General features: G+C 36.5%; 1 protein-coding gene across 1 annotated transcript in view; it reads left to right on the forward strand.

Annotated features, from left to right (window-relative positions):
- The window catches only part of ASCC3 (activating signal cointegrator 1 complex subunit 3), a 255,779-nt gene that overhangs the window by 163,808 nt on the left and 79,339 nt on the right, over positions 1–12,632 (forward strand). The window contains exons 22-29 of the mRNA XM_063124851.1: positions 76–230; positions 687–785; positions 1,357–1,525; positions 6,632–6,852; positions 8,898–8,983; positions 11,681–11,847; positions 11,959–12,104; positions 12,214–12,334. Coding sequence (XP_062980921.1) covers positions 76–230; positions 687–785; positions 1,357–1,525; positions 6,632–6,852; positions 8,898–8,983; positions 11,681–11,847; positions 11,959–12,104; positions 12,214–12,334 — 1,164 coding nt within the window. The remainder of the gene's footprint in view (positions 1–75; positions 231–686; positions 786–1,356; positions 1,526–6,631; positions 6,853–8,897; positions 8,984–11,680; positions 11,848–11,958; positions 12,105–12,213; positions 12,335–12,632) is intronic.

Here is a 12,632-nt window from a genome sequence, read left to right on the forward strand (position 1 = left end):
ATTTAAAAGTCTATTGCATTTCCCTAAGCTGCCAGTAAATGCAAATGTGTTTCAGGTTTTATATTTACTTTACAGGTCATATACTTCATCATGTGAACATTGGATTAAAGGTCAAACAGTGTGTCCATCAAATTCCCTCCATTACAATGGAAGCCACCATCCAGCCAATTACACGTACTGTGCTGAGAGTTAGGTTGAACATCACTTCTGATTTCAAGTGGAGTGACCAGGTAAAAATGTCTCGAAAATAAAGTCTGGAGAATGTGCTAAATGGCTTGGGTTCCTCTACTTCTGGCTACAGGTGCCACTAGGTGACTTTTTAAAAATATGTCCTTATCTATCCCAAGCCCTCAGTTTGAAGCTTAAGATCAAATAATAATATTCTAATTGTATTGTTGTCTGTAGAAATAATTCCACAAAGTACAGTGTTTGTAAGAATCTTACAAAGAAATAGATTTTGCATGAGGGAAAGTACATAGTAGATGGAGCCCTTTCCTGCATTAAGTAGGTCCAAATATGCCCTGCTCTATTAAGTATAGCAGTGTTATGATACATTGTACCAATGTTTTTTATCTTCCTTATTCTGCAAAGATAATGTGTCCACCTATTTACTGTAATATACAGGATGAAAGTCTTGAGAGTGTGAATGTACTTTCAATTCGTATACATTTTCTTTGACACCTTAGGTGCATGGAACAGGTGGAGAGCCGTGGTGGATTTGGGTAGAAGACCCTACCAATGATCACATTTACCATTCAGAATATTTTATTATTCAGAAAAAGCAGGTAAATCTCCTTACACAAGTGTAAAGCACATAGATCATTTAAATTGGTGGGATAGAGTTTCATAAACATCAATTTAATATAAATATTGTTCCGCTCTATTACTTGATATATTCAGTATCTCTCTGAAGTTTTGTTTTCAGATTCACATGCTAAAATTAGCTTTCTACAAATCATCCATGGGCATCGCTTTAAAAAATAAAATCAAATAAAGGATTTGCCTTTCTTGTGTGTCTGAAGGAACAATTACTGACAAATGAAAAATCAAATATGTGATGATTCCTTCTATTATACTTGTCAATACAGATTATTTCTAGCTACAATTCCATCAAAAGAAATCATTAAATAAGCAAGAGCCCAATCCTATTGTGTTAAGCTATTTAGGACAGGATCTGTCTCTGAAGACCAATTGGATCTCCTCTGTTCTACTATCTCTGTGTTTTATAAATATGTAAAGAAGTATTTTACTACTTTGCTTATGTACTTTTTCATTTTTCTGCATTTACATGAAAAAATAAGGTAAGTTTAGTCCTCTGGAGGACAATAATAATTCTATTTATTTTGTTTACCATAGGTCATTGCAAAAGAAACCCAACTGTTGGTTTTTACAATCCCAATTTTTGAACCATTGCCGTCCCAGTACTATATCCGGGCTGTGTCTGATAGATGGTTAGGAGCTGAGGCTGTGTGTATAATCAATTTTCAGCATTTGATTCTACCAGAAAGACATCCACCTCATACAGGTAGCAATCTAATGTGTTCCTTCAAAGTTACATATGTTCCTTTGATTTCTAACGGATTTATGTATGTCTAACATTTTAACGTGCAGTAATGCTATGTTGATTTTCTTCCGCCTGTTGCTAGTTTAGATTTTCTTTAGTAGTCCACAATGACTGTGATATGTTAACCAGCCTTTAATGAACTTTTGAAAATTCTCTCTTGACCATAGCAAATGCGTTCATACACAGCAATCTATCTCAGTGATTCTGTGCTGAACACTAAAAACACAGAATGTTCAGTATTCTCACTATAAGGAAAAGAAATGTTTTGTTTTCTTTAAAAAGGAGAAGGAGGTGAGTTTTTATTAACTATGTTATTTATTTGTTTTATGTATGATCTCTTAAGCCGTAGGGCACTACTTTCACACTATTCTCTTCGATCTTCACATTACTGAATCATGAATACAAAAACAGTTGGCACATGAGCTTGTTTGCTTCTTCTAGGTTCACTGAAGAGCTATACTCCAATGTGCCTATTATTGTATAACCTCTATTGTCGTTATTCCTGTCTCATTTCAAATTCAGCATACTGAATGCATTCAGAAATGTACATGTCTGGAACTGAGAGCTCCTTTTTTTTTTTTACATATATAAATTCATACATGCATGTGATGTATTTGGCCGTTGTTTTGTTGTACCTAAGCTGTCTGGCTAAACATGTGTACCCTATTTATCTAATTGACTGATCAATGAGTACTATTCAGAAGAAACAAAAAGATATTTACACATCAGCAGATAGGGGACCTCTAGGATTTATGGTAATTGACTGCCATTCCCATCTGGTTCTTCTGAAACAATGAAGTGTACAGAGGTCCTGCTAGACAAAGATCAAGAAAAGGCCTTTTCTCCTTCTGACAGATCGCAAGAAATCACAGCATTAGTGGGGGATGATGAAAGAGTTCTGAAGTATCTATGAAAAGTATGTTAAGAATATTAAGCCTTGAAGCCTCAACAAATTTTATGGCTTTCCAGCCATACCTTACTGTGAAGCATCCTAAAAGGGGCACTGAGATCTTGAGCCAAACAAAACTTCAAAGAAAGCATCTGTGTAACAGAGTCGATGCAAGTGCCTTCTAATTTGATAGAAGTCCAATCCAGTCTGGTCATGTACATATTCTAGCTTCCACACTCCACAGTTCCTAATTCCCTTCCAAGATGTTGTATATAATCGTTATACTGAAGAACTATTGTTTTTCTTAAATTTCTAATTACATTAAAAATATATTGCAGAGATATAGGCACATGGCTCTCTGATTCAACCAATGTAATATCCTGTGGTAATGAGTCATTTCTCTGCTATTGCAATAAAGTTAATAAACTGTCTTTATTCAGACTTATGTTGCAGTCCCAGAGTTGCTGCTGTTTGCTTTAGAATGGGTCCTTCCTTCAGAAGCATTTTTCCCATTGGACCTTAAGCATTAGAAGCTAGCATTATTTTGTCTTTATTTAAGACACTCCTGTATCACCTTCTATAGCAAAAGCCCCCTTTTTATATTTTATAAAATATAAATTACAGTTGACTAAAGCAGCTGCATAAACATTCTACTCCAATACAAGTCAAAAATGCATGCAACAATTAAAAACTACAACTCATTAAACATAGACCAGCACCATTATTCCTCTAAAAGCAGATTAAAATATCCAAAAGTCAGAGATGGAGCCAGGCACACTTCCTGTGGAAAAGTTTTCCATAAAAATGGGGCCACCACAGAAAAAGTCCCTGTCTTTTCTGCCCTCCAGCCTAACAGACCTTAGCAGCAGGCCTTTTAGCCAAGCCTCCATGGCTAATCTTGCGTGGGGCAAGTTGATGCAGGTGTAAAGTTGGCCCTCAAATAACCTTGTCCAAAGTTGTTTAGGGCTTTAAAGGTAATCACCTGCACTTTAAACTGGCCCTGAAAATGCACTGGCCAACAGTGCAGGTGTTAAAAGGTTTCGTATTATATTTTCTGAGTGTTTAGCTCCCACAAGCTACTGGGTGTCTGCATTCTGCACTTGCTGAAGGATACCATGACTGATGATATCAGAAGCCATTGGCAGGTCCAGGATAACTAACAGGGTTGTGCTCCCTCTATCTATTCATCAACATATCATCCACCATGCAACCAAGGCTGTTTCCATCCCAAAATCATGCCATAAAACAGGTTAGAATGGATACAAATAAATAGTATGACCCAAGATCACCTGGTGTTGATAAGCTACAGATACTGGACAATAATTGTCCAGAATCAGGAAATCCAAATTTATTTTTTGTAATGGGTTTAACCACTGCTGCTTTAAGGGTAATGGAAAGTAAACTAGAGTATTAACCACTTCTGAAATCCAGACTGTAAGCCCACATCTGACAGATTTTAATATGTAGGCATAGATTCAACAAGCAGGTAATAGGTCCCAAACCTCCTAGTAGATTTTCTACGTCAGGCTACACAAGCTGAAACCTATCCAAAAAAATATGACTAGCTGGAGCCTTGGCTGCATCTATCTCTGATTCTGTCAGAATGATGGCATTCAAGTTGGAACAAATGTGAGTGTTTTTGCTGGCACAACCTAAGGCAAATGGGACTTCAAGGATTCCATCTGATCTCCCCAGCCTCATGAATCAAGCATTTGGTTTGATTGTAAAAAAAAAAGGTTTTTACTGTGGCATCACTACATTCTCACACAATCACTGGGATTATGCAAAAGCTTTTCTCTGCAAATAACTTGTCATGTGAAATAGTGTACACAAATGAACAGACCTTTAGAATTTCAAGTATGGGAGTACATCTTCCGTTGTACAGTTCATATATTTTTCAAGCTGGTACACAATGGATTCATTCAAACGGAGCACTAAACAATAGTTTAGCAATAAGTAAAGAAGCTTTGAGCTCATGCACTTCTCCTTTTCCACTATGAGGTGATCAGAAGCTTTCACTTCTGTTTTTAACTAAATACAGTGTAGCATTATGTCCAAACCCAGACAAACTATGGCTAGTCACAACTGGTTTACTAAAACAAGCTAACTTCTAGTCAAGGTTTATGAAGATGGCTTGTTTCGATAAACCATAGTTGAGAACAACCACAGTTTAGGGTTGAGATGTAATGCTAAAGCAGCTTTCCTCAACTTGGTGCAATCCTCAACTGGCTGGAGATGATGGGAGTTGTAGTCAACGACCTCTGGATTGTGCTGGTTTGAGGAAGACTTTGCTAAACTATGTTGAAAGCTTCTGATCTCCTTGCAGCTATGCTAGAAAGAAGTCCACAGTCACACAACAGTGGAGTTAGAACATGTTCTGTGGTCGGTGGAGTTTTTTAGAGAAACGTGTTGACTGAACTGAGCCGGTGTGTGAGGTGGCGCGGGAGGAAGAAGGGTTCAGCAAAACTGGCTTCTCCCTGCTTCCTGCAGCAGGAGCCTCTGCTGGATCTCAGTGTGTTCCACAAACAAAAGGTTTTCTGTTCACGGAACAGACACCCTTGATTCATCCCAGAATAATAACATTTGTTTGTTTTTATTTATAACTTCTACTTTATTACTTTGAAAACTGTTGCCAAGACCTCGATAATAAGATTAAATGAAAGAGGTGGTAAAGTAAGTGCTTGTGTGTTAAATTATAGTCATTTGATCAGTTGATCATTTTTTATAATACGTGCATAGTATCTGAGATTGATTCAGCCTCTCAGACACAATGCTACATTAGAATATTACCTCAACACAAACCAAAAAAACACCTAAACTAAAGCACATCTCCAGCTTTATTCAGTTAGGTATTTTAGGCGTGAAAGCCTCAAACTGCTTATTTTGATTAATAAGACTATGGGTAAATTGTCTTTAAAAAGCTTGAATAAGGCTCAGCTTTAGACATCGTTGTGTTTTATCTCCTGAGAATCAATCCAAGTTCTTATATTCTGTATTTAACAATGAAATTGGTTGATAAATTTCTACCAAAGATAGATTTTTCTCTGGCTTAACACAGATGCATGTTACAATTCTGATTCCTGTCATATTTTTCCTCTATAACTTTTTTAAAAAAATTTATTAATGCAGCAAGGATGTCCTTCCCTATAATTATAAAAAAGCAGAGCTGAATGGTTAGCAATAGAAGAGTCATCTTACATTATTAGTGCTATTATATACCTTAAAAAAACTATATGCGAGTATACTATTTTGGGTTTATAATGCATAAAATCATTTTTCAAAATTGCTTAAATTGCACTATCAAGCTAGTGCTATGTGATTGAATTATAAATTTGAGGTGGAGAATTGTATAATCTGGATTTTGGGGCAGTGGCATAGAGAGGAGCGATTCACAAGGCACTAATGTGAGCCAGTGTGTAGTGGCTAAGGTGTTGGACTGGGAGTTGGGAGATCCGGGTTCTAGTCCCCACTTGGCCATGGAAACCCAATGGGTGACTTTGGGCCAGTCACAGACTCTCAGCCCAACCCACCTCACAGGGTTGTTGTTGTGAGGATAAAATGGAGAGGAGGAGGATTATGTACGCCACCTTGGGTTCCTTGGAGGAAAAAAGGTGGGATATAAATGAAATAAATATGTATTTGCGACCCTAATAAAATGCCATGCTGCTTTGTCTTAGGTTGTGCCTACTTCTGAATCCCCTGATTATAACTTTATTTTTAGCATTCCCCTCAGTGGAACTTCTGTTGTATAAACCAGCCCATTTGGGTCATATTATGGATCATATTTGCTTTGATAGGTTAGGTTTAGATCTAATTACAGTAAGTTTAAAAAGATGGCCTTTTATGAAAAGATCTATCTGTGCAAATATTGGACACCAGGGTAATACTCAATAAGTATCTTTAAGCATTTGGTTTTTAAAAAATACAGATCTAAATGTAGAAAACCAACTTGCTAGTTGTTCTCGTTGCTGTATGCAGTAGAATTTTAAAAAGTGCCCAAAATTTTATTCCCTTTTTGGGTATGTTCCTATATAATATTTAATATTAATCTGCTTAATATTATTAATATATTAATCTAGGGTTTTGTTATTGGGTGTTTTGTGGGGGAGATTAGAAATAATTTGTTATATTTGATTGCACATTTATGCCTATACTAATTATTATTCCTCAATTTCCAGAATTACTGGATCTCCAGCCTTTACCTATCACAGCTTTGGGACATCCGAAGTATGAAGCCCTATACAAATTCACTCATTTCAACCCAATTCAGACCCAGATATTCCATACATTGTATCATACTGATTGTAATGTTCTTCTTGGAGCTCCCACTGGCTCTGGGAAGACAGTTGCAGCAGAATTAGCTATCTTTAGAATTTTCAACAACTATCCCACATCAAAGGTTTGCAAAACCATTATTTCTCTGAAAAATGTTTGCGTTCTGTATCTGCTTTTCATTACTCCTGAACATGTCAGGTGAACGGACAGTAATATTATGTAAGAATACTTTTTAACTGTGGTATGTTGGCTAAAATGTGCTTCACCACATTTTTGCCAAATTGAAAAAAAACACAAGAAAATACTTTTCTTTCCCCTAAAGAACTGGGAGCTCTTTTACAGGCAATCGTATCTAGATTTATTTATGTGGATTTATTCATTTATTTATTTATTTATTTATTTACAACATGTTTGTTCTGCCTATTGACAAAAAGTGCATCCAGTAATGTACAGGAGGAGACAGTGCTTTAGATAAATTGGCCCCAAGCTATTTAGAATTTTGAAGTTTAATGCCAGCACTTTGAATTCTGTCCAGAAACTGACTCAGAGATAGTCCAGATGATAAAGCACTGGTGTAATATTGGCCAATCCCAGGTAACAATCTTACTGTCCTGTTTCAAAAAAGCTGCCGTTTCTGGACCTTTTTCAAAGGCAGCCCCACATATGACACATGGCACTAATCCAATCAGGAGGTTACCAGACCATGGATAACTGTAGCAAGGCTTCTCCAGATAGGATTATTATTATTATTATTATTTATTTATATAGCACCATCAATGTACATGGTGCTGTACAGACAGTTGATATATTGCCCTAAGATAATAAAATGCAGTCCAAGCTGCAATGGACATCCAGGTGTCAAGAGACAGTCCTGGATCGACAGACAGCCCCAAACTATGAACCTCATCCTTTTTGAGGAGTACAGCCGCCTCCAAAACAAGTTGAACTCATGGCTGGGCAGACAAACCACTCACTAACAGTACCTCCATCTTGCTTAGAGTGAATCGTAGTTTATTGGCCCACATCCAGCCTATTACAGTACTCAAATATTGGACCAGGAAACTTTTGGGTACATTTTAAACTATTTTTTAAAAACAAGTTCTCAGAGTTACACTTCTTTATGTGAGGGATGTGAGTAGTTTGGGCTTGTTTAACAGGGACAGTTAACAGGGCGCAACATCTTTTTTAAAAAAGAAAAAGAAAAAAAGTGGAACTCACTTGCTGGTGAAGTAGGTTTCTGGGTGAAATCACTTCACACACAAAGGACCATATATGTGAGCATGCCAAATCTTTAAAATATCCAGGGGGAGGCTTTCATCCATGTCCGTCAGTAGCACCAAAATGACTGATCGTGACATGGGAGAGCCGTTTAGACTATGGAACTCCCTGTCCAACGGGTTTAATTTGGCCCTCTCTTTCTTGACTTTCCATCAATTAGTTGACGTTCATTTTCCAGCAGACATTCAACCAGCTGGGGTGAAAGTTTTTGCCACTATTAAGTCTGTTTATATGTATGATCTGTCTCTCCCCTTGTATTTTGAGATATCTACACACACACATGTTTTTATGACATGTTCTTTGTTTTAAGGTGTTGTGAGGTGCACTGAGCCTTGTTTACAATGGCAGGGCAGGATATAAATAGTTTAATTAATAAATAAGCCATTGGTTCTTCTAGTCAGAACATTCAGTCAAAGAATTCTGCTTCACACTTGAAAGAGTTTTTAAATCTGAATAATTTCAGTTGCATTTCACAGGAGTAATTTCCAGTGGGTGCTGCCTAATTTAAATACATACCATTTTCTAGATAAAATATCATGATCATATTAGGATGTTGCCATAATGAAGATCCGTTTGTCCTACCAGGTTTGCTCCTCTATTTTTGCAAAACAATATAGAGTATTTTATAATATTCGTTTTTGCTTTAGTGAGACGTAATAATGTCATTCTAGTTTTACAAATTATTGCTAAGATTTTAAAAATTAATTGGTTTGAAAAATACAATTTTTGGTACAAGCCAGTCTATTTCAGTTTGAAATTGATACAAGCAACTAAACACAATATGAAGAAGACACTTCAAACGTTGGTCTTAAATCTAAAGAACCTACAAAACCGCTATTATATAGCACTGTTATATCTTTCTTTCTGATCCTCTTGGCTTATGTCTTGTAGGCTGTGTATATTGCTCCCCTAAAAGCACTGGTGCGGGAGAGAATTGAAGACTGGAAAATTCGAATTGAAGAAAAGCTGGGTAAAAAGTACGTTTTTTTTCTTTTGTCCCTAAATAGTCCAAATTAAATAAAGAATTAAATATTCAATATGCAGGTGACAGTTTCCATTGCATCTGTATGCCACCACAACTAGAGAATTGTCAGCCAATGGCAAGGAAAGGAAATTGGTGTTCGTAACAATTCTGCTGTATTTACAAGTAAAACTTTACTACAGTCTTCAGATAGAATTTCTGAAATTTGTTTTTCTTAAGAGCATTCATACGTACTGGTTAACATTTCTTAAACCTCCTATCCTAGTCCAATAAAGACATCATGTAAGTTGATCTAATTTTAGCTAAGAATCTATCCGTATATGAAATAGATACATCACAATTTGAAATCATTTATAATAGTTGGAATGTTTTGGGATCCAAATTATTAAAAATCTAAACAAATTATATGAAGTAAACTATAAGAAAGTATGGAAGATAATTAGTTCTGAAATAAGGAGGTGGAAGAAGCAGCAAATAGGCATTGTAGATCATTTAATCACTGTTAAAATAGCATTCCCAACACTTTTATTTCAAACATTGCCATTTTGGATTCCAAAAAACCAACTACAACATTGGCAGAAGCAATTAAATTTGCTCATATTTGGCACAAAAAACCCTAGCCTAAATCACTCCTATGTAAACAGCAAGAGAATGGCAGATGGGGAGTCCCAAACCTGATAGGTTATTATGAGGCTAATCAACTTAAACATATAATCTCTTTGAAGGAAGGAGACACTTGCAAACGGTGGGTGAAAATAGAAGGAACAATGTGTGAGGGAGTTTCTATCAGTGCTTGACCATACTGAAAACACAAGTTCAGACGAGTAGAGCGGGTGCAGAATCCATTCACATTATAACTACATTGGTAGTTTGGAAAGCGAGGATGGAAACATTATCACCAGGGCTCTCATCATTAACCCCGATGGCTTATCACCCAGCAATTGAAGCAATGGAAATAGTTAGGTGAAAATCGAAAGGATTTCTTTAAAAATTGGCAATTGATTAAGCAGGGTTTAGAAAAATTAGGTCAGGAGAGGGGACAGTGGATAAAAATCGCACGAGCACGTGCCTTTGTTCAATCGCAGTTTTTTAAAGCTCAGCTAAAAACTTTTCTTTTTTCTAAAGCTTTTAAAACTTGATTTTGATCTAACTTTTATACTGTTAGTTTTTCTCTACCCTGTGCCTGTTTGGTGCATTCTCTTCCGCTTCTTATTGTTTTATTATGATTCTGTTAGAATGTAAGCCTATGTGGCAGCGTTTTAATATTTTATTGTTTTACTCTGTACAGCACCATGTACACTGATGGTGCTATATAAATAATAATAATAATAATAATAATAATAATAATAATAATAATAATAGCCAGAAATACAAACCAGGAACTTAATGGCGTTGGAATGTGAGGAGGTGGGGTATAAAGGAGCAACAAAAGGCTTGGCCTCCAATTTATATAAGTGGATAATGGCTCAGGAACTCGGTACAAATTATTCACTCTGAATGGTCTGAGAAACAGATTTAGGCATCCAAATTAAGAAAAAAGATTGGAATGCTTTGTGGGATAGATGCCCATTTGAAACAATATAAATTAAAAATAAGGAATTAATATCAAAACTGACCCACAGATGGAATCTCACACCTAGGAAAATGTCAGTGATGAGCCCAGGGCCATCCCCAGAGTGTTGGAGGGGATGCTCGGGTATAGGAATGTGTATACATATGTGGTGGTCTTGCCCTAAGGCAAATACTTTCTGGAAAATAGTGTTCCAGGAAATTAGCTCAATAACTGGACAATGGGTTCACCCATCTTCTCATTTAGCATTGTTAGATTTATATAGAGGACTAGATAATAACTTGTTAAATAAGGAATTAATAAGCCACCAGCTGTTGGTGGCTAGATGGTTGATAGCCAAGCTTTGGAAAGATGGCAAAGGGCTCCATATTGATAACTGATACCAAAGGGTATGGCAGATTGCTCTCTTAGAAAAAATGACTCAAATTAAGGAGAGTGCGAGAACAGCTAAACAAAGGCAAATTTGAAGGGGTATGGAGGAAAGTTATTGATTTCGCGAGTAAAGAAGATGGGAGAATGCCTCCATCGGCATATATAGAGTTATGGAGAGTATGTAGGGGGAGGAAACTAAGTATCCTAAGTATTCTAAATAAGCTAATGTTAAATAATATTAAATCCAGGCAGAAATCTGCATCGAAACTGATTGTATATGTATGATGTAATATTTGACCTATGTAACCAGAACTAAAGAAAAATAAAATTCTTGAAAGTTGTTATATATAGATAGAATGTTTTTACTAGATTATGACTAGGCTGGATGGTAGATCAGCACAGCTTTTTTCTTTTAAGAACCATGGGTCAATAAGGCCCTGTCTTGGTATGAATATTTTTCTATTCACCAGGACCTCCATGCTGCTCCTTCCTTCTCAGCTCAAACACTGGTTTCCTTGTGAAAGGAACTGCTATAGTTAGGAAGAGATTCAGTCCTTTCCTTTTTCTGTGAGGAATATAAAAGGAAATTGAACTGAGTATCTGGATGTGGATGCACCCTTGCATTCTGACAGGATAGTGTTTTTATCAAGTTTATATTAGGGGTTAATGTTCTGGACCTACCGTCTACTCTGAAACAGATAAAAAAAATTGTTGTATAACTTCATAATGACTATTTGACTCCCTTTACAGGGTTGTGGAGTTGACAGGGGATGTGACTCCTGATATGAGGTCAATTGCCCAAGCTGACCTTATTGTTACTACGCCGGAGAAGTGGGATGGGATCAGCAGAAGCTGGCAAAACCGAAGTTATGTTCAAAAAGTTTCCATTCTCATCATAGATGAGATCCATCTGCTAGGTGAGCATTGTTTTTATCACTATTAATCTTGGAATGGAACTGTGCTCTGGCATTGCTAGTTGAAGTTTTTTTTAAAATACTGATGTCTGTTCTTCTTTCCTTCTTTTCTAGGGGATGAGAGAGGCCCTGTACTGGAAGTTATTGTGTCTCGTACTAACTTCATCTCATCTCACACAGAAATGCCTGTCAGAGTGGTTGGTCTGTCGACTGCATTAGCTAATGCCAGGGATCTTGCTGATTGGCTAAATATCAATCAGGTATGCGGAAGACATTAACATCCATCATTTTGGACAGTTGCAATTTGGCATTATTTTTGAAATAAAAGCAGCCTTCAACTTGTACAACTAACCATTTTTATCTATTTAGATGGGGCTTTTCAACTTTAGGCCATCGGTGCGCCCGGTTCCATTGGAGGTACACATTCAAGGCTTCCCAGGCCAGCATTATTGCCCTCGTATGGCTAGCATGAACAAACCAGCTTTTCAGGGTATGCAGCTCAAGCATTATTATTATTATTATTATTATTATTATTATTATTATTATTATTTTAAGTCCACAGTGGATAAATGTAGATCATATTTTGTTATGTATTTTCTGGTTTGCTTTATGACTTTTTAGCAGCATGACCTAACTTCAGGCCCTGTACATTAAAACTGCTAACACAACACATGTCAGTGGAACTCAGATGTATTTCAAACAGTATAGTTGAAATTAATGTTAACATTTGACACTGTGAAAATATTTCTCTATTAACGTTTTAACATTTTACAATGTTACAACATCTA

Source organism: Elgaria multicarinata, chromosome 4 (assembly GCF_023053635.1).
Source record: "Elgaria multicarinata webbii isolate HBS135686 ecotype San Diego chromosome 4, rElgMul1.1.pri, whole genome shotgun sequence".
Lineage (NCBI taxonomy): Eukaryota > Metazoa > Chordata > Lepidosauria > Squamata > Anguidae > Elgaria > Elgaria multicarinata.